Source organism: Globicephala melas, chromosome 1, assembly GCF_963455315.2.
Source record: "Globicephala melas chromosome 1, mGloMel1.2, whole genome shotgun sequence".
Classification (NCBI taxonomy): Eukaryota; Metazoa; Chordata; class Mammalia; order Artiodactyla; family Delphinidae; genus Globicephala; species Globicephala melas.
In genome coordinates this window covers 176318176-176342337 of record NC_083314.1, presented here as the reverse complement: position 1 = coordinate 176342337, position 24162 = coordinate 176318176, and the positions used below count along the sequence as shown (strand labels likewise).

Below are 24162 nucleotides of genomic sequence, written 5' to 3'. Positions count from 1 at the left end.
AAATTCTACTCCTAGATATATACCCAAGAGATATGTGCACATGTGCATACGAAAAGGTATACACAATAGCCCCCAATTATCCCTGGTGTTCACACCTCTGTGTCCCCTCCCCTTGAGACTGTACTGTATTTCTAATCAGATGCTGCAAAGGTGATGGGGATGTCATTTCTGTGATTATGTTACAGAAGATAGTAACTTCCATCTTGCCTGGAGACTCTCTCTATGGACTCTCACTGGCTTTGATGAAGCAAGCCACCTTATGGAGAGGCCCACATGGCAAGAAACAGTGCAGGATCTCTGGCTAACAGCCAGCAAGGAGGTGAGGCCCTCAGACTAACTAACATCCCGCAGGGAACTGTATCCTGCCAACCACCACATGAACTGGAAAGTGGATCCTTCCCCAGCTGAGCCTCAGATGAGACCCCAGCCCTGGCCACCTCCCTGATTGCAGCCTGGGAGAGACCCTGAGCAGAGAACCCAGCTAAGCAGTGCCTGGATTCCTGACCCACAGAAACTGTGACATAAGTGTGTGTTTTTTGGAGCCGTTAAGTTTGCCATAATTTGTTCTGCAGGAATAGATAACAGAGTGTAATGCAACGCAGCAGTGAGAATGAATGAACCACAGCTACATCAGACAACGTGGTCGAATCTCACATAGTTGAGTGAAAGAAACCAGGCAGCAAATGGAATCTGTAAGATTCCATTTACATGAAGTTCAAAAGCAAGCAGAACTAATCTATGATTGGAAGTCAGACAAGCGGGAGGGGGTAACCAGAAGGGAGCACAGGGAGACTTCTTGGAGGGGCGGGGGCGGAGGGTGGTGTTCTGCTTCTTGATCTGGGTTCTGGTTAGGGTGGGTGCATACACTTTGTGAAAACTCTTCAAGCGTACACTTATCATTTGTGCTCTTTTCGAGATGTATATTATGTTTTGAAAACAAAAGTTTACAAAAAAGACAGTATGCTGGAGTCAAACAGCTAGGGTTCGAATCTTGGACCTATCACTTACAAGATTTGTAACTGGGCAAGTTACTTGACTTTTCTGAGCCCGCTTCTGTAAAATGGGTTGGGCTAAGAATTAAATAAAACAGTGTATGGCATAGCGGCTGGTACCTAACAAGCCTCAATAAATATTAGCTAGTTTGGTTAACCTCATTCATAATGGTTCATTGTTAATCTCAAAAAAAAAAAGTAGTGGAGGTTGACTTGCCTGGATGCCTGGGAGTCGAATTTACAGAGTTGTCCTGCAGGTGCCAACCCACAGAGACCAGCTGGATTCTCAGAACCCCTCTAGCAGTGATCAGGGGAGGAGCTCAGCCTGCCTCTGACACCCACACCCAGAAAGGTCCCTGGGCAACAAGCAAGATGATAGGCGAGTGTTCAGAGGTCAAGTTTGCTCTGGGTTGGGACTGAGACGATGTAAATCAAAGTTCTCCCCAGGATGTTTGTGATCGGGTTGAGATGGTGCTGTCCTCCCACATCATCAAGAAAACAACAAAAACAAACAGACAGACAGACAGCAATGCGGACATGCACAGAAGGAGTCTGTGGTATCAGGCACAGTTTAGTACTTCACACATATTAACCCATTTGATCTTTACAGTCAATGCTGTTATTACCTCCATTTTACAGGTGAGAGAAGTGAGGTACAGACAGAATAAAACAAACAAACAAACAAAACCAGGCCCATCAGAGGTGGGATCAGCACCCTTCATCTGCAGTTTTCAAACAGAACATACAGACTGGCCTCCCTGGCAAAGCTTTTTTTCTTTTTTCTTTTTCTTTTTTTAGAGAGAGTGGCTTTTTGGTTTTGTTTTAATTTTTTTTAATTAATTATTTATTTTTGGCTGTGTTGGGTCTTCGTTTCTGTGCGAGGGCTCTCTCCAATTGTGGCAAGCGGGGGCCACTCTTCATCGCGGTGCGCGGGCCTCTCACTATCACGGCTTCACCCGTTGCGGAGCACAGGCTCCAGACGCGCAGGCTCAGCGGCCATGGCTCACGGGCCCAGTTGCTCCGCGGCATGTGGGATCCTCCCAGACCAGGGCTCAAACCCGCGTCCCCTGCGTCCCCTGCATTGGCAGGCAGATTGTCAACCACTGTGCCACCAGGGAATCCCCCTGGCAAAGCTTTGGTTTGCAAGAGATGAATGTCCCAACCAGCCTTGTCTCTATCTGAGAAAAAACCTGGGTGTCTTCTCATTTTCTGACAGGGGAAGCGGGTGAGCACAGCTGCAGAAGGCCTCAGTTACCAGCTGTTATTTTGTGGTTTGAATTTATTTTTGTGAACCTGTGTGTGTGTGTGTGTGTGTGTATAAAAACCTGCATTTCCTTAGCCCATAGGGTCAGGTTATTAATGGGCTGTGGAGCCTCTAGTGGCCCTTTGCTCTCTCATCTGTCACCCTACTCAACAGCTTAGCTACTTCCTGCTCTTCGAGCACTCTCTCTTTTACTCTCCCTTTCTCCTGTTCCAGCTCTTTCCCTGGCTCTCTCTTACCCCTTAAAGGCTGGGCAAGCTCCCTACCTCTTCCGGGCCAGAGGCCAGCATTCATTTCTTGTTGGAATGCAGGAGACAACAAGCAGGTCTGGGGAGGGGGCACAGTGGATGGGCTCTCCCAGTCGAGGACAGCCCAGGGAAGGTATGCGGCCGAATGAGATTTTATGGGGCAGAGGTCCTGCAGGGAAGAAGCCCAGTGGGTGGCAGGAGAGGTCCGTGGCGAGCCCCAGCTACCCCCTCCTGGCCTCAGCCCCCTTCCCCTCTTGCTGCGGGCACTGCCGAAACTTCAGGACAGCCGGAAGCCCAGATGGTTCAGGGCTGAGGGAAAGCAGGTGGGGAGCATGGGTGTCTCGTGGCTGTGACACCTGTCACCTGTAGTCCCCGGGGGAAAATACCTTCCCATCACAGTCATCTAGATTCAAATCTTTTTCTGGCTGTGCCACCTTGGGCACATACCTCCATGTCTCTTGAGCCTTATTTTCCTGTTCACGTGGGAGTGATTTGATAGAAATAATACCCATCACGACATTTTTGAGTGCTTCTCTGCTGAGCTCACTGTTCCAGGGGTTTCACACACACCTACTGCCCCAGGTTATGGTGAGGATTAAATGAGATGATCCACAGGAAGGACTGAGACAGTGCCCTGCAGGTGGAAAGCCCAGAGTTAACATCACTCACTCCAGTATTATGAGGACAGCTGGGAACGACGAAGCTGGGACCTGAACCCAGGCCTTTCAGACACCAGCATTCTGATGCTGATGGAGATACAGTACAGCCTTGGTAGCCACCCAGAGCTCAATAAGATTGATTGATTACAGGCATCACCAAGGAGCCCATATACTCCAGAAACCTCTTTTTTTTTTTTTTTTGGCCATGCCGTGTGGCTTGCGGGATCTTAATTCCCCCACCAGGGATTGGACCCGGGCCACGGCAGTGAAAGCACCAAGTCCTAACCAGTGGACTGCCAGGGAATTCCCCAGGTGCAGTATTTTTAACACCCCATCATTGCAAAGTACAATTCTCACTCAGCCCAGGACATGCTATTATAAAGCCATGAGTTATTGGGGTATTTTATTTTCTGTTTTTGAAATTTAAGTGGATGACATGGAACTGGGTTTTAAGACTTTCACACACCCTTTGAGATGACTGTGCCAACCTGTGGGGAGCGGCAGGATACAATCAAGAGTTGGCAATTTCTGCTCCAGGGAGTCTGAATGTCAGCTTTGTTCTCCGTTTTGTATTTCGTCATTGAGAGACGGACTAATGGCAAATACGCTCTCCCAAGCCTATCGGGGGCCGTGGGCTGCTCCGGCTCCAGGCTGGCCTCATGGGCTCCGTAGGGTCTGGCTGGCAGTGAGCAGGGTTTTGTTCTGTGCTCATGTTAATGACACTGAAGACAAGCATGGAGATGGGGGTGGGGCTGGGGAGGGCCATGGCTACAGAAGCCTAGGTCCTGGGGTAAGGACAGTTCAGCTCAGCAGCTCAAGAGGTAGGAGGCAAGGCTGTGGGCGGGTGGCAAGGGCTGCCCCTGTTCATTCACTCATTCATTCATACAGGCACTGTTCTAGGTACTGGTGATACAGTAGTGAACAAAAGAGAAAAAAAAAATCCCTGCCCTCGTGGAGCTTAAGTTGGAGGGCAGGGGGGTGTTGGGAGTGGGGAGACTGACAACAAATAAGATAAGGAAACTAAATAAATAGCACGTTAGAGGAGTGGTAAGATGAAGGGAAGAGCAATAGCATGAGGTGTTTGTTTTGTTATTCATGTTTTTTTGGTTTTTTTTGGTGGCGTCATGGGGCTTGCAGGATGGACCAGGGATCGAACCGGGCAGTGAAAGCACCGAGTCCTAACCACTGGACCGCCAGGGAATTCCAAGACCATTTTAAATAGGGTGATATTTGAGTAAAAATCTAAAGGAGCTGAAGGAGATCCCTGGGGGAAGTGCCTGGTAGGGAGAAGAAACAGTAACTGCAAAGGCCCTGAGGCAGAAATGTGCCTGGAGAGTTGAGCCTGACCCTCTCTGTTCATCTGAAGTTACCACTCAGGGCCCCAGCCTCTGTGGTCACTCCTCATACTTTCCTAGGGTCTTTCTGGTCGAAAGGAACTAACCCAGGCAGAACCTTCCAGGCAGACTGAGGGCCTGGAAGAGATTTCCAGGGACAAGTTCTGGGAGGGCTCTGCGATTCAACTGCGGGGTTGAATAAATCCTGAGGTTTTGCCAAGGTTTTAACAAGGAATTTGCAAGAATGCAACAAATTCATTCCTGGACCATGCTCCAGAGCTGCTTAATCAGAATCTCTGAGGTCTGTGCCAGGGAATGTGCATTTCTAAGAGCCTCTAGTCATGTGGGAGCATCTTTACCATATATTCCATCCCATATCGATTTCCATGATTTTTCTCTCTTATATCTTCTTCTAATTGACTAGAGTGGAGTCTGCCATCTTTCATCTTTCTTAGATGAATATTTTGAGTTTGTCTTGGGGCACCTTGTCAGTCATTTCCTGCCAGGGAAATGAGGCATTCTGTAGGTAGTCAGCGGGGCTGTGCTGCTCCCACACCAAAAGGGTTGATCTGAAAAAGGTGACATGGGGTGAGGGGAGATAGTTGGGATTTGCATGTCTTCTGCACACGCTCCTTCCCCCCCGTCCCGTGCCCATGGGGGGTGCGGGGGGGCTTCTTAAGGATCTGATCCAGGTCAACACTGGGGCCACCGTCTGACACTTGTAGGGACTCAGGTGATGTTTGTTGAAGTAAAGAACACATGAATGAATAAACGTGAGTTTTGACAGGGAAGGACAGGAACAGTAAGGTTGTGGGCTTGTAAATACCCTTTCCCTAGCACGTGGAAGAATCTTCCATTCTTTCAAAATTGTTCCTTCCACCCCATCCATCTCCCATCTCCACCCCCACCCCCAGAAGTGATGGTCCCCCCAGCTTACTCTATTTTCTCCTCCACAACAGAGAGAACTAGAGATTCGGGTGGGACGGGGATACTAACCTCCAAGCTTCTCGTGGTTCAGCTCCATTACCCTCCCACGCCTGACCACCCCCTCCTCAACGCACCTAGTCTAGAGCTAAGGTCAGTAGGAAGGATTCTTGAGTCTGCTCCTTCCCCGCTGTAAAACTCTGGGCTACTTATGTGAACACTGAACCCGTTTCCCCATCCTTGAAACGGGGCCGGGGACCTCTACGCGGCAGGTCGGGGAGGGCTCGCAGCGCTGCAGCGGGCTGTAATTGGCCGGGTGCTCCCAGCGCACCGCCCCTCGTCCTCTGGCGCCGCGCACGCCACGCCCCTCACCAGCACGGCCGGCTGGGTGGCGTTGCCGTGGCGACGCGCGTACACAGGCCGGGCCGGCGCGCGGGCTGTGGGCCGCCGGCTGGAGACTCCGCGGGAGTGCGGCCCGGCGGCCTCGCCCAGAGCGGGCCCGGCGTCTCCCGAGCGGTCAGGGCTCTCGGCGGAGGACGAGGCGTGGGCTTCTTCCTCTGGCCAGGTGAGAGCGGCGCGCGAGGAGGCGGCGGGCGGAAACCTGGGCCGGAGGAGGCCAGCCCTGCGAAGTCAAGGGCGTTGGGGTAGGCAGGGGACCCGGCCGCACCCGAGTCCGAACTCTCTGATCCAGGCTCGGGTCGCCAGGAGCACCCCCAGAGAAGGTGCCCCAATACCAGCCGTTCCTTCCTAAGTGCAGCCCCTACCTCGCCCCCCAAGGTAGCCGGCACGGGAGCTTTAGGCCTCTCCTGGGCACCAGCTCTTGGATGTCCTGTGGGTATAGCTGGGATTAAGAGAGGAACCCCAGTTTCCCCTGATTTATGGACAACACCCACCCAATGGTCAGAGACACACACACACACACACACCCCGCCCCTTACCTGAACTCTCCTTCTTTAAGGAACTTTGAGGCCACTGTAAACCTCAAAAGAAAGTTCGCTCCTATATCCCAATTCTGAGCCATCCAAAGTGGTCAGGGGGGATGCAGATGATTGAAGCTCTTGCTCTTTACCGTGGCTGGTGCTCCATGGCACTGAGTAAGAACGAGTTCACAGAGCTAAACACATTCAAATTACTTTTACAGTGTTTTCAGGCAAGGAAGCGATGCACAGGGCAAAATTAAGGTGGAGAAATATTGTCCAATCCAAAAGCTAAAGAGAGAGAATTTAGGTTTTCCAAGGAGTCATCTAAGATATATACTGACAGGAAAAATGAAAGGTGGTTACTATCAAAGCTTCCTAGCCAGCTGGCTGTACTGACTTGCTTTGAGGTGTCTGTTTGTATTTTCATTCACTCAGCAAGTGTTTACCAAGCACCTACTATGTGTCAGGTGCTGCCCCCCCCCACCGCCCCCTACCCTGGAGAAGGAGTAATGCACAGAACTGGCAGGAACTGCAAAGGGTCTGACGTTTTACCCTGTTTGAAAGTTAGTAAGAGCCTGCCCAGCTTATAGTTCCTGGCAGAAGACAAGAGACTCCTGGGCCAGAAACAAAGAACTTTATTACTCACAGCACAGCCGACATAACAGGCAGCCAGAGCTGCATATGCACATTGGTTTCTGTTGCCCGGAAAGTCCCTCGGGGTGGTGCAGAACAGCCAGTGTGGATGCTGTGCCCACAGTGGGTCTGTGTGCCAGGTAAGGAACTCCAAACTTAGGAAACTGCAATCTTTGAAAGGGGCTGCTAGCAAACCTGCCCAACTTTTGCCCCAGAAGGAGCCGTTATCTTTATTATAAACATTACCTATATCCTCCCAGGCTGTTTGCCATACAAGCATTCTCGGAAAGTTAGTGCAAGACAAAATCTTTCAATGCCTTTGCTCTGAAGATGGGTACAAACACAAAATACCCATGAAGAATCGCTTCTTAACAAAATGAACACAGTTCTGGTTTTCCAGGAACATATATCTTAGTGAAAGAGAAACAAACAGCAAGCATAACTAAATAAAGGAACAGAACATGTCAGAGAATGATAAGTACAAGGAAGGAAACACAGCAGGGGAAAACCAGCAGGGGAATAACATGACTGAGGGTGCCTTTAGCCAGAGTGGTCAGGTGGTTGCCCCAAGGGGGGACGTCTGAGCAGAGAGAAGACCCCAGCCTTGGGGACGTCTGGGGTGAGAGCTAAAACAGAAATATGCGCATGATCCAAGTTTAAGTTTTAGGTGAGCGGCGTTTCCTGTGGTTTTCCTGCAGAAGAGACATTTCTTGAAAGTTTACATTTTAGATTAATTCGACTTGAATGTGTTGCTTGCTAACATGGTTCTCTGCAACTGAAAATTAATAACTGAGGGCAACAGAGCATGGTTCTTTGGGAAGAGGAAATGTCTTTTCCCCTATATACATGACAGCGAACTTAATAAAATTTATTTCTCATTATATGAAAGCATATATATATATATATATTTTTTTTTTTTTTTTTTTTTTTTTTTTGCTGTACGCAGGCCTCTCACTGTTGTGGCCTCTCCCGTTGCGGAGCACAGGCTCCGGATGCACAGGCTCAGCGGCCATGGCTCACGGGCCCAGCCGCTCCGCGGCATGTGGGATCCTCCCGGACCGGGGCACGAACCCGTGTCCCCTGCATCGGCAGGTGGACTCTCAACCACTGCGCCACCAGGGAAGCCCAAAAGCATCAATATTTGTGGGACATCCACAGGCCTCAAAGTTTACAAATATAAACTATCCTGCTTATTTTTATTTCTCTTACCCTGAGGTAGGGTCTCATCTTCCTTTCAGAGGATAGAATGCTGGTTTCAAGGACTTTCTTTTATTACATGTCCCAAGTGTCAGCAGACAGTGCAATTCCCCCACCCCTACTCTGCCCCACCAGCAGCAATGGAGGTTTGTACACTGGTTACATGCAAAGGCCCAGAGTTGTCACACACTTACTATTGTGTGACCTTAACTTCTCTGAGTCTCAGTTTCCTCATTTGTAAAGCGGGACAATCCTGACACCTACCTCGCAGGGTTGTTCTGAGGATGAAAAGAGGCCATGTGTGTAAAAGGATAGCCCAGTGCCTGGCACTTAGTGGGGATTCAGTGATGAAATGATGATGGAAATGTTGATGGAAAGCAGAGCCAGACCGGAGACCCTCTACGGTCACACCTAGATGATTTTTGTTTTTATCCACAGTCTAACAACTTCACACTTCAGTGACCTTTCAGTTGAAAGAGACTTGGGGACTTCCCTGGTGGCTCAGTGGTTAAGAATCCCCCCTACCAATGCAGGGGACAGGGGTTCGAGCCCTGGTCCAGGAAGATCCCACATGCCTCGGAACAACTAAGCCAGTGTGCCACAACTACTGAGCCTGCACTCTAGAGCCCACGAGCCACAACGACTGAAGCCCACACACCCTAGGGCCCGCGTGCCGCAACTACTGAGCCCACGTGCTGCAACTACTGAAGCCTGCACACCTAGAGCCCATGCTCCACGACAGGAGAAGCCACCACAATGAGAAGCCTGCGCACTGTGAGGAAGAGTAGCCTCTGCTCGCCGCAACTAGAGAAAGCCCGCATGCAGCAATGAAGACCCAACACAGCCACAAAAAAAAAAAGGAAAAAAAAGAAAAGAAACTTCCTTTGACATGGCATTGAGATGGATCAGGATTCAAATACCATGTGAATTATCATCAACGTCTTGGAACCTACTGCAGTCACTGAAATTTTTATGTTTTAAAAAACATGTATAGGGCTTCCCTGGTGGCGCAGTGGTTGAGAATCTGCCTGCTAATGCAGGGGACACGGGTTCGAGCCCTGGTCTGGGAAGATCCCACATACTGTGGAGCAACTAGGCCCGTGAGCCACAACTACTGAGCCTGCGTGTCTGGAGCCTGTGCTCCGCAACAAGAGAGGCCGCGATAGTGAGAGGCCCGCGCACCGCGATGAAGAGGGGCCCCCGCTTGCCGCAACTAGAGAAAGCCCTCGCACAGAAACGAAGACCCAACAGAGCCAAAAATAAATAAATAAATAAATTTTAAAAACATGTATAGGATTTACTTTGAAATGCATTAAAATATAAAAGGTATAGATGGGTAAATATGTGATAAAGCAAATATAGCAAAATGTCGATTGTAGAATCTGGGTGTTGGTTATATAGAAGTTCACCATCCTCTTCTTTCAACTTTTCTGTGTGTTTGACATTTTCATAATAAAATGCCAGGAAAAGATACGTACAGAGTCTTGACCGTACAGCCAAGCTATAATCTTGATATTTTGTCTTTGGAAATCTTTTTTTTTAACCTAAATATATGAAGGAATGCAGTGACTTAAAAAGAAAGTATCTTCTAATGCCCATTTCCTTGATGACTGACTCTTTCGCACTTTAAGAAGCTCTGTAGAAGTTGGGGTTCCTTGAGTCAAAGTTCAGAAGCCCAAGATTAATAACAGTCATAATCACAGTAGGACAAATGGGGGTTTAGTGTAGCAATCCCCATTCTAGATGCTTCACATTTAATCCTCACAAAACTCTTTGGGATACAGAGTATTATTAGCCCCATTTTACAGATGAGGAAACAGAGGCATAGAGAGAGAATAAGTAACTCACCCAGAGTCACAGAGCTAGTAAGTGGTGGGTTAGTAACACTGAGCACTTGATTCTGTCAGATAACTAACCCCAAACTAAGCTTAATGGGAGGTGGAGAGCGGTTATCAGTGGAATTCAGATTTGTTTGGGTTTTTTTTTTTTTGCTATTGCTTGTTTGTGCTCTGAGTTACATAAAGGATGTCCTCTTGTGATCAGAACCAAGCTCATCTATGCCGGATATCACTGTTAAAAGGACAGTCTTAAAAATGTGAGGAATTCTAATTGTGATCACTGTTAACTCCAGCTACCCACTCCTACCTCTGCTGACTTCTCCTGTGGACATTATGGTGCATTCCATTCATTCTAAATATGATATTGAATAATTAGAGGACTGTATTTTTCTAACAGAATTGTCTTCTGTAAACCTTTTATAGGGGAAGCAGAGAGTATGAGGGCCTATCTAAAGAGCGCAGAAGGCTTCTTTGTCCTGAATAAAAGCACTACGATTGGAAAGCATGAAGATTCAGACCTTGTTTTAGAGGTAAGACCTCTTCCTACCCAGTCCCCGACCCTCCCTACCCCTCACGCCACCAAAAGTCCTTACTGTTCTGTGGACTCCAATCTCTTCTAAAGCACAGCCTCTGGCTAACAGTCCCAGCCTTCCTCGGTGTGCCACCTATAACCAGTCCCCGCATGTGCTGGGTCTCCCTGGCACATGTGGTGCGAATGAGCACAGTGCAAAGTGCGATGGGCCCTCTGTCCTTTGCTGACTGTGTCTGCAGTGTCCCACCCTGATGGCGCGGGTTGGAAGGTGGGCGTAGAGCTGATGCTTGACCTTCACCTGCTCCACGTCTGGCAGCCACGGCCACCTGAAGTGCCCAGCTTGAGCAATGGCCTCTCGCCCTTTCCAGCGCTTCTGGAGACTGTGGGCCCCTCGGAGCCATCCCCCGCCCCCACACCTCCAAGTAGTAAATCAGGGTAAGCCCCGGGCGTGGCCTCAGCGCTCTCTCATTTCATTTCATTCTCTGAATTAGCTGTGGCTTGGTCCACATTCCCAGCTCATTGACAGCCAAGGAAGTTGGAAGAAATTGTAAGTAAGGAATTATAAAAACAGTGGCTTTGAGCCTTTTAAAATTTTGAAAGGGATTAAAATATTGAAGCAGAAAGAGAAATGCAATGGAATCCCTTTACGACTGTGAAAGGCAGACCTCTCTCAGACTTCACTCGACAGATTTTTTAAAACTTTATTTTGAAATAATTATAGATGCACAAATCGTAGAGAGAATGGCACGAAGCACGTGTGGAGTTCTGTGCCATTTTACCACGTGTGGATTTGTGTGTGGCCATCAAGATACAGAAGTATTCCATCATCAGAGATGTCCCTTGTGATATGCCTTTTATAGTCACAATTCCTCCTCCCACCATCGTCCCCACGTCCCTAAAACCACTCATCTGTTCTCCGTCTCTATAATTTTCATCATTTATGTATGACCTTTGTGATTGATTTTTTTTTTTTTTTACTCAGTGTAATGCCCTTGACATCCATTTAGGTTATTAGCTTGTTCTTTTATTGCTGGGTAATAGTCCACGGTATGGACGCATCACCCATGTTTAACCATTCACCTTTTGAAGGACATTTTGATTCCATTTGGGGCTATTACAAATAAATCTACTATAAACATTTGTGTACAGGTTTTTGTGTGAACATAAGTTTTTATTTCTCTGCAATAAATGCTCAGGAGTATGATTGCATGGATTAACATATATGTTAATATATATTCGGTTTGTAAAGAAACGGCCGGGCTTATCCAGCGTGGCTGTACCATTTTTCATTTCCACCAGCCACGTATGAGACACATCCTCACCAGCAATTAGCATAAACACTGTTTTTCATTTTAGCCGTTTTAGTAAGTGTGTAGTGGTATCTCATCATAGTCTTAACTTGCATTTCCCAAATCGATAGTGATGTTAAATGTCTTTTCATGTACAATAGTATTTGCCTTCTGCATATCCTCTTCGGTGAAATATCTCTTCCTGTCTTTTAAGCACTTCTAATCGAATTGTTTGGTTTTTTACCATTGAGTTTTGAGAATTCTTTATGTATTTTAGATGTGAGTCCCTTGTCAGATAGATGGTTTGCAAATATTTTCTCCCATCCATAGCTTTTTTCATTCTCTTAGCAGAATATTTCACAGACCAAAAGTTTTAATTTTTGATGAAGTCCAGGTAGTTATTTTTTTCTTTTATAGATCATGCTGTTAGTGTCATGTCTAAGAACATGCCACCAGGTCCCTGACCCTGAGGATTTTCTCTTATGTTTTCTTCTAAGTGTTTTATAGTTTTATGTTTAAATCTATGAACCATTTTGGGTTCACTGTTGTTTATGATGTGAGATTTAGGTCAAAGTTCATTTTTATTGCATGTGGACATTTAGTTGTTCCAGAGCCATTTGTTGAAAAGACTATCCTTTCTCCATTGAATTGCTTTTGCAAGTTTGTCAAAAATAATCTGGCCATACTTTCTATGGGGGCTATCTCTTAGTTCCCTATTATGTTTCATGGATCTATGTGTCAGTCCCTCTACCATTATGACACAGCCTTGATTACTGTCGCTATACAAGTCTTAAATCAGGTAGAGTGATTCCTCCCACTTTTCTTTAAAAAAATTTTTTAACCTATTCTAGTTCCTTTGCCTTTCCATTTACATTTTAGCGTAAGCCTGTCTGTATATACAAAATATCATGCTGTAATTTTGATTGGAATTGTGTTTAATCCTATATATCAATGTGAGAATAATTGATATACTCCTACATTTTCTTCCAATTCATGAACATGGTATATTTCTCCATTTATTCAGTGTCTCTCATGAGTGTTTTGTAGTTTTCAGCATACGAGTCCTGTACATGTTTTGTTAGATTTACACTTAAGTATTTCTCTCTTTTTTTTTTTGAGTGATTGTAAATGGTATTACATTTTTAATTTTGGTGTCCACATGTTCGTTGACAGTATATAGAAATTCAGTTGATTTTTGTATGCTTCTGGGTATCTTGCAACCTTAACTGCACTTTCTTATATAAGGGCTTTTGTAGATTTCTTGGGATTTTATACATAAACAATCACGTCATCTGCAAATAAGAACAATTTTATTTCTCCTTTCAGAAAAGGAGATGTGAATGCCTTTAATCTTCTTTTCCTTGCTTTATTTCCCTGGTTAAGACTTCCAGGACTCTGCTGAACAAGAGCAGTGTATAAATCCTTATATTCACTTGTTCCTGACCTTAGGGGAAAACAGTCAGTCCTTCACCGTTAAGTACGAGGTTAGCTGTAGGGTTTTTATACATGTTCTTACGAAGTGCGAAATTTCCCCCTTTATTCCTCGTTTTCTGAGAATGTTTATTGTAAACTCAACAGATTTAAAGATAACTCCATGAACCTCCCCGTGAGATTCTCCTCCATGATACGGTCTCCCTTCAAGGACACAGAAAATCTGTGCAGTGTGCAAAGTGGGAGGAAAAAGAAGAAGAAGAAGCACTGTAGTTTCTTCTTTATCCTAACAAGGCATAGATTTGGGGTAGTTTTATTTCCTGTCTGGCTAAAGTAGAGACAGAGATCTCTGTTTTGAACCTGACTATGATATTAGAAAACTGTAGTAATTTTTAAAAGCACAGGCTTTGGAGATAGACAGACCTGGGTTTGAATCTCATTAGGCTACTTTGTGGCTGAGTGACTTCAACCAAATTACTTAATCACTCTGAGCTCCTTTTCCCTGTCTGTAAACCCCTTACCTCACAGGGTTATTCTGAGGATTAAGTGAGAAATGCACCTAAAGAGCCTGGCATGTGGTGCTCAGTAAATGACACAATGATCATTATTATGGTCTCACAAAACAGAGACTGAGAAGAATCCTCAGAGGTGCACAGGGTTGAGATGAGGATCCACTGACATTAATAAGCCATTTGGAAGAGGGAACCAATGAGGACAGTTATTAACTAGACAGAAATTGAGTTGCATTCATTGTATAAAAATAATTGACTGCTTACTGCTCCTCGGACTTAGCTTAAGAAATACGTCACTGGGCTTCCCTGGTGGTGCAGTGGTTGAGAGTCCGCCTGCCGATGCAGGGGACACGGGTCCGTGCCCCGGTCCGGGAAGATCCCACATGCCGCGGAGTGGCTGGGCCCGTGAGCCATGGCCGCTGAGCCTGCACGTCCGGAGCCTGTGCTCCGCAACGGGAGAGGCCACAGCAGTGAGAGACCCGCGTACCGAAAAAAAAAAAAAAAAGAAAAGAAAATAAATACATCACTGCTGCCAGCTACAGTCACATTGATTTATGAAGGAATCAGTTGCATTTCCGGAAGCACGAGCTCATTTGGGATCCCTGGAGGACAGCTGATACATGAATTGCCAAGCGTTTTGGGGATAGACTTTTGACGGGCGCTTCTGTCTTCTCTTAGACAAATCATCTTCCCAAAGCTTAAATGGGAGAGGAGACTTGCTCTGAAGAGGGGTGTGGGGACATGGGTCCATTTTGAAGAATTGAAACCTATAGACATATCAACATTTTCCAGTTTTATAAAACAAGGTAAAAGTTGCCCCTCTGCTGACTTCACTGGGCCTTTCTGATCAGAAGAATCACCCCTGATCAGCTACGAGCCATCCCGAGGAATAATTCAGTAGTCAATTTATAGTTTATGTTATTGAGGCCACTAGAGGTCATTCCACTAAATAAAATTCAGGGATTTATATTAATAAAAAGTCATCCTTGCAATTACCCAGAGGTTACATCTAGCAAATAAAAAAGATTGTTTGTTTTATTTGCCTGGATCAATCCTAAAGAACAGGCAGTCATGCTTCTAAAGATCTCTTCTCATCAGCAAGGCTGACATGTTGTTTTGACTATTGGTATCGTAGTATTTCAACATCATTTACTCTTTCCAATAATGGAAGGTAGTTACATGCTTCTTGTTTTTAAAAATTGGGAGAAAGGAAAATATAAGGAAGAAAATAACAGTCATTTGTAATCATTTGGCTCAGGGAAAAATCAATATTGATATTTGCAGGGTTTTCCCGTCCAGGCTTTTTTTCTATATCCTGTAAGGAGTTTGGTTCCCTAAAGGCAATAGGAAGCCTGTTTATAGCCAGGCTAGTGAGAACTGTTTATAGTCAACAGTGATAACTGTTGTTATCACTCATTATTTGCACAGTATTTACCCAGAGCCTCAGCACCAAGCCAAGTCTAGGGGCACAGCGATGGCAGAACTGGACCTGGTCCCTGCAATCAGGAAGCTGCCAGGAGAGAGAGAAGTAAGTCAGATGATCCCACAAAGGTGTGACTAATTCCATTCCAACATTGGGGCTGTAAAGGAAAGGAATATGGAAGACAAGGAGGACTTAACTAGACAAAAGGAGAAGGGAATGGCATGTGCAAAGGCCCTGGGGTGGAAGAGCATATTGTGAGCCCAAGGGACTGAGAGAAAACCAGGGCGTCCAGAGTCAGAGTGGGAAGGAGGAGGGCTAAGTGACAAGTAGGCCTCCTTCATGTCACCGTAAGGGTTTTGATCTTTATCTGAAAAGCGATGGGAAGAAGGCTTGAAGGCTGGTAAACAAGGGGCAGACCTGCCAGTGAGCATCCCGGCTGCTGTGTGCAGACGAGCCACCAGGAGCTCTAGTCACAGTCTCCCCTCTCCCGTCTTACACGGCTCAGAAGCCTCAGCCTTGCCCGTTTCACAGCTAAACCTTGCGAGTTGTAATTTATGTGATTTGATGTGTCTTGTAAACTGTAGTTTTTAGAGTTGGATATGGCTGTTATCTAAACGCTGCTGAGAAAGGGGCTCAAGTCTTCCAGAATGAAGAAACACCAAGCCAGTGGTTGTTGGATTTTCCATATGTTTAAGAGTGGTTGTTAAACATGAACTCCTAGACATTCTGACCCAGTGGGTTTGGGGTAAGGCCCAGGAATCTTCACATTTATATGCTCCCCAGGGTCAGGTGGGGGGAATGGAGTCCCCTGGAGTTGGTTCCAGGACCACACTTCGAGAACCCCACCATCAGTGTTCCCTCCCTCTCCCTTCTTGATCAGCAGAGCTCCTGCTTGTGTGTGTGTCTGTGTGTGTGTGTGTGTGTGTGTGTGTGTGTGTATTATTTCAATAAACCTTGTTTTGAGGAAAAGAGAAGCGAAGGTTAAACAATGAAGGGCTGACTGACCCTACCTCCTCCCCAGGGACTCCCCCAGTCCCACCCTGGGGAGGTTCCAGGATCCCTAGAAGACTGAGCTCTAGGACAGCCCAAGTCAGCGCCGGGCTGCAGCTGGGAGGGTGGAGATGGAGGAGAAAAAGAAAGAACAGACATGACAGGGGGATGAAATGCTGGTGTCCGCACCTCCACCCTCGGTGGTCAGTGTCCTGCCAGCTGGCTCCTTTCTTATGGGTAGAGCCATCTCTCCAGCCTGGGTCAGCCCTTCTCGCGTGGGATCGGAGGGTCGTGAAGCCAGACTGAATCTCACACACACACACCAGATCCCATCCAGCCAGATGACTCTCGTCCCTTTTCCTGGCCCTTGCCAGTTCTGGGCTGCCTCTCAGAAAAGAACCAGAGCCTACATCATAATCTTGATTATTATTATTAAACAAGGCTGCTGGGACTGTCCTATTATTTGCATCATTTCACGGACGTGCAGGTATGTCTGCTCGTCAAAGGACACATACAGCTGTAACGCTGATGGGCATGGCCACGTTGCCCACCAGGGGTTTCCGGATGTGGTGTCCTGCCAGCAGTGGACGCCTGTCTCCCACTCCCTCCCCAGCCTAGGGTGCTGACCACCCATTGGATCTTCACTGATCTACGGGGTGAAGTATGGTACCTGTGTCATTTTAATTCACATTTCTCTTATGCTAAGCGAACACCTACATTGTGAGACATAAGGTGACAGGTGGACTCTCTGTGGGGAAATCCACGGAATGGAACAGGCCTGGGAGGGTGCACTTGCTGGCTCCCCATCTGCATCCCGCTTGTCCTCCCGCCTGGGGCGTGCTCCCATACCCCCCCACCCCCACCTCACCCCTGGCTTCTCCCCAAGTGCTCCTCGCTCTGGGGGTTCACCTGTTTGGTCTCGCCAGTCCTCAGGGAATGTTTTGTCCCCTGTTTGGGAACTGGCGGCTGATTTCATTGGTCAGTTCCCACCACAGCAACTGATGGACCTAGTTTCTCACCGGCAGATGGAGGGCTTCCAAGAGGAAAAAGTTCAGAGGAAAGGGCTCGATCGTGATCTCATTTTTCTCATTTTTTTATTGTGGTAAGATATGCATAACATAAAATTTACCATCTTAACCACTTTTATTAAGTGTGCAGTTCAGTGGCATTAAATCTATTCACACTGTTGTGCAGCTGTCACCCCCATCCATCTCCAGAACTCTTTGAATCTTGCAGAACTGAAACTGCACCCATGAAACAACAACTCCCCGTGCCCCCCCATCCCAGCCCCCCGCAACCACCATTCTGCTTTCTGTCTCTATGACCTTGACTACTCTGGGTATCTCACAGAAGTAGAATCATAACAGTATTTGTCTTTTCGTGACTGGCTTCTTTCACTGAGTATAATGTCCTTAAGGTTCATCCATGCTGTGGCATGTGTCCAAATATCCTTCCTCATTCATCTACCGATGGACACTTGGGTTGTTTCCACCTTCTGGCTGTTGCAAACAACGCTATGAACATGGGTGTATAAATATCTCTTCAAGCCCCTGCTTTCAGTTCTTTGGGATATATACCCAAAAGTAGACTTGCTGGATCATATGATAATTTTATTTTTAATTGTTTGAGGAACCACCATGCTGTTTTCCATAGTGGCTGCACCAATTTACATTCTCACAACAGTGCACAAGGGTTCCACTTTCCCTGCGTCCTCACCAACACTTGTTATTTCCCTTTTTTTTTAATAGTAGCCATTCTGATGGATGTGAGATGAAAGAAAGATCATAATCTTTTGAATAGCATACGTAATACAAACAGCTACAGCATACATTTATGGACTGCTTACTGTATCTCACATGGCTTTATACATCATCTATGTATGTTCTGTATATCTATTTATAGAATTATATCCTCAAAACAAATCCTGTGCAGGTGAGAACTACTATTATCATTATTATCCTCATTTGATGACACAGAAATGGGACTCAGAAAGGTTAAGGAACTGGCCCAAATCACACAGCTAGTCGGGGGACGTGGGGCTGAGTTTCAGACTGAGCTGACTCAAGCTTCTAAAAAAAGAAGCTTCACTTTTTGAGTGTAAATTTAGCTTTGGGAACATCTAATATCTAAATTGGAAATTCTCAGTTAACTGCGATAACAAGATAATTGACTAAGCTAGGGAAATTCCACCCTGTGGAATCCAGAATGAGGGTTGTCAGTGAAATGTGAGATGAATGTTCTCGTGATCCTCATTCATGCAACGGGCTGAGGTGGCGCCATCTAGTGGGGGATTTGGGTAAAGAGGAAACGTTGACCTGGTGCTTTCCCAGGAAGAGGAGCATTGGGGCTGTTAAGTGGAGGCCCAGCAAGAACCACCACTCATCTCTCCAATCCAGCCAGAGTAAGTTCTCTGCTTATAAAGACTGGTGGGATTAGATTAGTCCCCCCTGGATAACCCAGGATAGTCTCCCTCTTTTTTTTAATTTTTTTTTTTTTGGGGCTGTGTTTGGTCTTCGTTGCTGAGCACAGGCTTTCTCTAGTTGCGGCGAGCGGGGGCTACTCTTTGTTGCGGTGCACGGGCTTCTCATTGCAGTGGCTTCTCTTGTTGCAGAGCACGGGCTCTAGGCGTGCAGACTCAGTAGCTGTGGCACGTGGGCTCAGTAGTTGTGGCTTGTGGGCTCTGGAGCGCAGGCTCGGTAGTTGTGGCACACAGGCTTCGTTGCTCCGCGGCATGTCGGATCTTCCCGGACCAGGGCTCGAACCTGTGTCCTCTGCACTGGCAGTCGGATTCTTAACCACTGCGCCACCAGGGAAGTCCCCAGTGCTCTTTTAAGAGCACTGATTAGTAACCTTGATATCTGCACAGTCCCTTTTGCCACGTAATGGAGCACATCCCCAGGTTCTGGGGATCAGGACATGGGCATCTTTGGGAGACCATTCTGCCCACCACATTAATACTACCACCTGACTGGACCATTGCTTTGGGACTGGTCTGAGAGCTTTCTGGAGGAATCAGTAGGATCAATGCCACAGGCCATGGAGAAAGATGGCTGGATGAGCTGGAAGGTGATTAATACCATTAACAAGAGGGGAAGAAGCAGGATTGGTTGAGTGAGCACCTCAACATCCAGGAAGCAGCCAGGCAGTTTGGGGCCTGGAGATGAACCAGGGGTTGGAAATACACATCTGCGAATCGAGGGGGTGGTACAGTGGCCCCAGCCCATGGACAGAGTGAGGAGGAAATGGACATCTGAGGGGAGAGCAGCCCGGCATGGAGACCTGGAAGCAGTCAGAGAGGTGAGGGAGCCAGAGAGCTGTTGCCAGGCTGAGGGGATTAATAACAGAGACAGCTTGCTTTGTGCCAGGTACTGTTCTTGGCACTTTCGAGTGTATTAACTCATTTCATCCTTAGGAGGTTAGTGTTGTTTGCCCCACTTTACACATGAGGGCGTTGAGGCACAGATAGGCTGAGTATCCTGCCTGAGGTCACAGAGGGAGGCTGGGGCACTGGGAACCACGCTCGGGCAGTCTGATTTCAGAACCAGCCTCTCCTGAGGCCTTGCCGGTCCACAGGGCTCTCCCGGGGAGACCGAGGAGGAAGGATCCAGCTGACAGGGAAGCAGAGAAGCTTCTTCTTTCCTTCCACTCCCAGACTCGTCGTCTCACCAGCGCCTGGTCATTTCCTCATTTCCTTATTCTTTTGAAAACCCCAATTTTTTACTATTTCTGCACTACATCCCTTTCCTGAGGCAGTGGGGGGATGGGGCTGGGGGATGGGATAGCCAAGAACCAAAAGGTTAAAAGAAATAGATAAAACACACACACACACACATACACACACACACACACACACACACACACACACACACACGAGTTAATTTCAAAAATGTTATCCCTTGAGCTTCCCTGGTGGCGCAGTGGTTGAGAGTCCGCCTGCCGATGCAGGGAACACGGGTTCGTGCCCCGGTCCGGGAAGATCCCACATGCCGTGGAGCGGCTGGGCCCGTGAGCCATGGCCGCTGAGCCTGCGCGTCCGGAGCCTGTGCTCCGCAACGGGAGAGGCCATGACAGTGAGAGGCCCGCGTACCGCAAAAAAAAAAAAAAAAAAAAGTTATCCCACTCCTTTGAACATTTCCCCAAGCAGTACCTTTTGTCAATCCTACGAAGCCCAGCTTATCAAACTCATTTTTGCTGCTCAGGGAGCAACTGAAGAGAAGCAAAGAACCATGCCCAGGCTGCACAGCTGGAAGGTAGCAGAGGTGGGACTTGAACTCAAGTCTTTCTAACTCCAGAGCCCATCCTCTTGCTCTTCATAGAGAACATTTCACATTTGCCATATGTTCTCTCCTAAGGGCTTTTGTATGTATCATTTATACGTCACCAGTAACTTATAAGACTGTCCTTTTGTTACCTTACAGATGAGGAAACTGAGGTATCACTTGCCTAAGGTCACCCTGCTAGGAAGTAGGAGAGCTGGACTCGAGCCCAGTCTAATAACCACCACATTGTCCTGCTTCCCCAACACCTGAACCATCAGGCCACGTGCCTCTCTCTGACAACTGTGTCACATGTCACAGGGAGGCCGAGAGCCCGAGGAGGGCCCCGAGGGCAATGGCAGTGGGTTGAGGACCCAGCGGGAAAGGAACGCTCTTGAAGCCATTTGACAATAAAGGACAGGAAGGGGGAAGGGGAGGCGTTTCTAGGCCGAGGGGATGGTAAGCACGTTCACAGGTTAGACGGAAGTTACACTGTCAAGATGAGGATGCTAAAGCGGAGATGGTTGAGGAGAGGGACCAGACGAGGGTGGGGTGAAGGCAGGACCACCCGGAGGCCCTTGGCAGCTAAGAGAAGCCTTGAAGGTCCCATCTGAGAGTTTCTCCATGCCTGGGAAGTCCAGGTCCTGGCGGGGGGCTGAAGGTACATTCACAGGGGTGTGGGGTGATAGACGGGAGTTTCATGAAGGGACTCCATAGGGAGTGGGCAGGGCTCAGAGAAACCACAAAGGATAGTGCAGGGCCCAGAGCTAGTATAAGTGAGGACTGTTCCCACCCCCAGAGCTGAGGGGTGAGGGGCAGGGGCATTTCCTGGGACCCGGAGACCCCGAGGGCTGGGTAGAGTCCTCTGAGAGAAGCTGTGTGGCCCCACAGAAAGGAAGCCAGGGGAGTAAGTACCCCAACCTCTCTCCTCCCTGCTCTGACCTCTAACCCCCCATTGGCCAAACCCAACCAGAAACCAGAGGCAAGGAGCCCATCAGCCCATGATGCAGCTGCACAGGTGGGCCTGCTGGGCAGAGGGCGCCGTGGAAAGGGATGGAGGAGGGTCGGGAGAAGCAGATGGAGGATGCCGGCAGGTGCGGGAGGTGAAGACCTAGGAGGCTGTTGTCAAAGTAGAATGAAAAGCCTAAGAGCAGGGACTTGCTGGCTGGGGGGCCCAAAGGGCACTGGGCAGCCTCGGGACAGAAGCATGAGGGTGGCAGGAGGGTTTGGGGGCCGGGATGGACTTGAAGGAGCTGGTGGGCTTGAGCAGGGCCCAGGCTGGGTGAGTGTAGGGCATTACCCACAGGGAGGGGAAGGGGAGCAAAGGCTATGTGACTCAAGGAGAGGACGAGAGAGAGGATAAGGAAGGCCGGGATCGGGAGGTTATGGTCTGAGATGGGGCTTCCCAGTTCCAGGTGATGCAGGGTTGAAACCTAGCTCCAAAGGGCGGTTCCAGGTACACGTCGAACCTCAGCGACAACGTCAGCGAACCTCAGGGCAACGTCATAACTAAGTCGGCTTCCCGGGGAGGCTTCCTCAAAGCACAGGAGTCATCAGAGCAGAAAGGTCATTGTTGATAGATGTTTAAACGTCTCAATATTTTATGGACTCACTATATACTTTTTAAAGATATTTAAAATGCAGAAGCCTTTAAAAAATGCACTTGCTTTCTATATTAGGTCCTGCCTATCTCCTCTCTCATTATTAAATCACTCTCTACTCTGGAAATCACAGGGTACAAATCAAAGGTGCAGGTTTTGGAATTAGACTTGGGTTCAAACCCTGACATTGCCCTGTGCCAGCATCTTGATGTTGAGTGAGTCACTTCATCTTAGCCACTTTTTAAATCGTGGTAAAATACATATACATTTTACCATCTTAACCACTTTTAAGTGTACAGATCAGTAGTTGTGAGTGGTTCACATTGTTGTGCAACCAGTCTCAGAATTTTTCATCTTGCAAAACTGAAACTGTACCCATTAAACAACAACTCCCCGTTTCCCCCTTCCCCAGCCCCTGGCAGCCCCCGTTCTATTTTGTTTCTATGAGCTTGACTACGCTATGTACCTCACATAAGTGGAATCATACAAAATTTGCCTTTTTGTGACACTTACTTCACATAATGTCCTCACGGTTCATCCGTGTTGTAGTAAGTGTCAGAATTTCCTTCCTCCTACACTGAATAATATTCCACTGTATGGATGGACCGCATTTTGCTTATCCAGTCATCAGTCAGTGGGCACTTGGGTGGCTTCCACCTTTTGGCAATTGTGAATAATGCTACTATAAACATGAGTGTGCAAATATCTCTTTAAGTTCCTGCTTTCAATTCTTTGGGGTATATACCCGGAAGTGGACTTGCTGGATCGTATGATAATTTTATTCTAAATTTTTTGAGAAGCCGCTATACTGTTTTTCACATCAGCTGCACCATTTTACATTCTCAGCAGTGCGTAAGTGTTCCCCTACTCTACATCTTTGCCAACACTTGTTATTTTCTGTTGTTCTTTGTTTGTTTTTGTTGTTGTTGTTGTTTTGCGGTACGCGGGCCTCTCACTGTTGTGGCCTCTCCCACTGTGGAGCACAGGCTCCGGACGCGCAGGCCCAGCGGCCATGGGTCACGGGCCCAGCCGCTCCATGGCATGTGGGATCTTCCCGGACCGGGGCACGAACCTGCGTCCCCTGCATCGGCAGGCGGACTCTCAACCACTGCGCCACCAAGGAAGCCCTGTTTGTTTGTTTTTGATAGTAGCCGTCCTAATGGGTATGGGGTGGTATCTCACTGTGGATTTGATTTGCATTTCCCTAATGACTAGTAATGTTGAGCATCTTTTTATATGCTTGTTGGACATTTGTATATCTTCTCTGGAGAAATGTCTATTCCAGTTCTTTGCCTATATTTGATCAGGTTATTTGGGGGTTTTTTTGTTGTTGTTGTTGAGTTATAATTCTCTATATATTCTTCATATTAACCCTTCTTCAGAGTTGTGATTTGCAACTATTTTCTCCCATTCTCTAGATGGCCTTTCACCCTGTTTATTGTGTCCTTTGATTCACAGACGTTTTAAATTTTGATATAGTTGAATTTATCTATTTTTTACTTTTGCTGCCTATGCTTTTGGTATCATATCCAAAAAAGCATTGCCAAATTCAATGTCATAAAGCTTTCCTCCTGTGTTTTCCTCTAAAAATTTTATAGTTTTAGACTACGTTTAAGTTTTTGATCCACTTTGAGTTAATGTTTGTATGTGGTGTAAGGTAAGAGTTCAACTTAATTCTTTTGCAGTCTTTCCCAGCATCATTTCTTGAAAATACTGTTCTTTCCCCATTGAATAATCTTGGCACCCTTGTCAAAAATCATTTGACCATGTATGCAAAGTTTTATTTCTGTGCTCTCTATTCTATTCTATTGGTCTATGTGCCTGACCTTATGTCAGTATCACACTGTTTTGATTACTGTAGCTTTGTATGCAGTAAGTTTTGAAATCAGGAAGTGTGAGGCCTCCAGCTTTGCTTTTCTTTCTCAAGATTATTTTGGCTATTTGGGGTCCACTGAGATTCCATATGAATTTTAGGATGGATTTTTCTATTTCTGCAAAAACTGCTATTGGGATTTTGATAGGGATTGCATTGAATCTGTAGATCCTGCTGCGTAGTAATGACATCTTAACAATATTAAGTCTTCCAACCCATGAATACAGGGTGTCTTTCCATTTATTTGTG

General features: G+C 47.1%; 1 protein-coding gene across 1 annotated transcript in view; it reads left to right on the top strand.

Moving 5' to 3' along the window:
• Positions 1 to 5853: 5853 nt before the first annotated feature.
• The window catches only part of FHAD1 (forkhead associated phosphopeptide binding domain 1), a 136569-nt gene continuing 118260 nt past the window's right edge, over positions 5854 to 24162 (top strand). The window contains exons 1-2 of the mRNA XM_030877800.2: positions 5854 to 5983; positions 10430 to 10536. Coding sequence (XP_030733660.2) covers positions 10444 to 10536 — 93 coding nt within the window. The 5' untranslated portion in view covers positions 5854 to 5983; positions 10430 to 10443. The remainder of the gene's footprint in view (positions 5984 to 10429; positions 10537 to 24162) is intronic.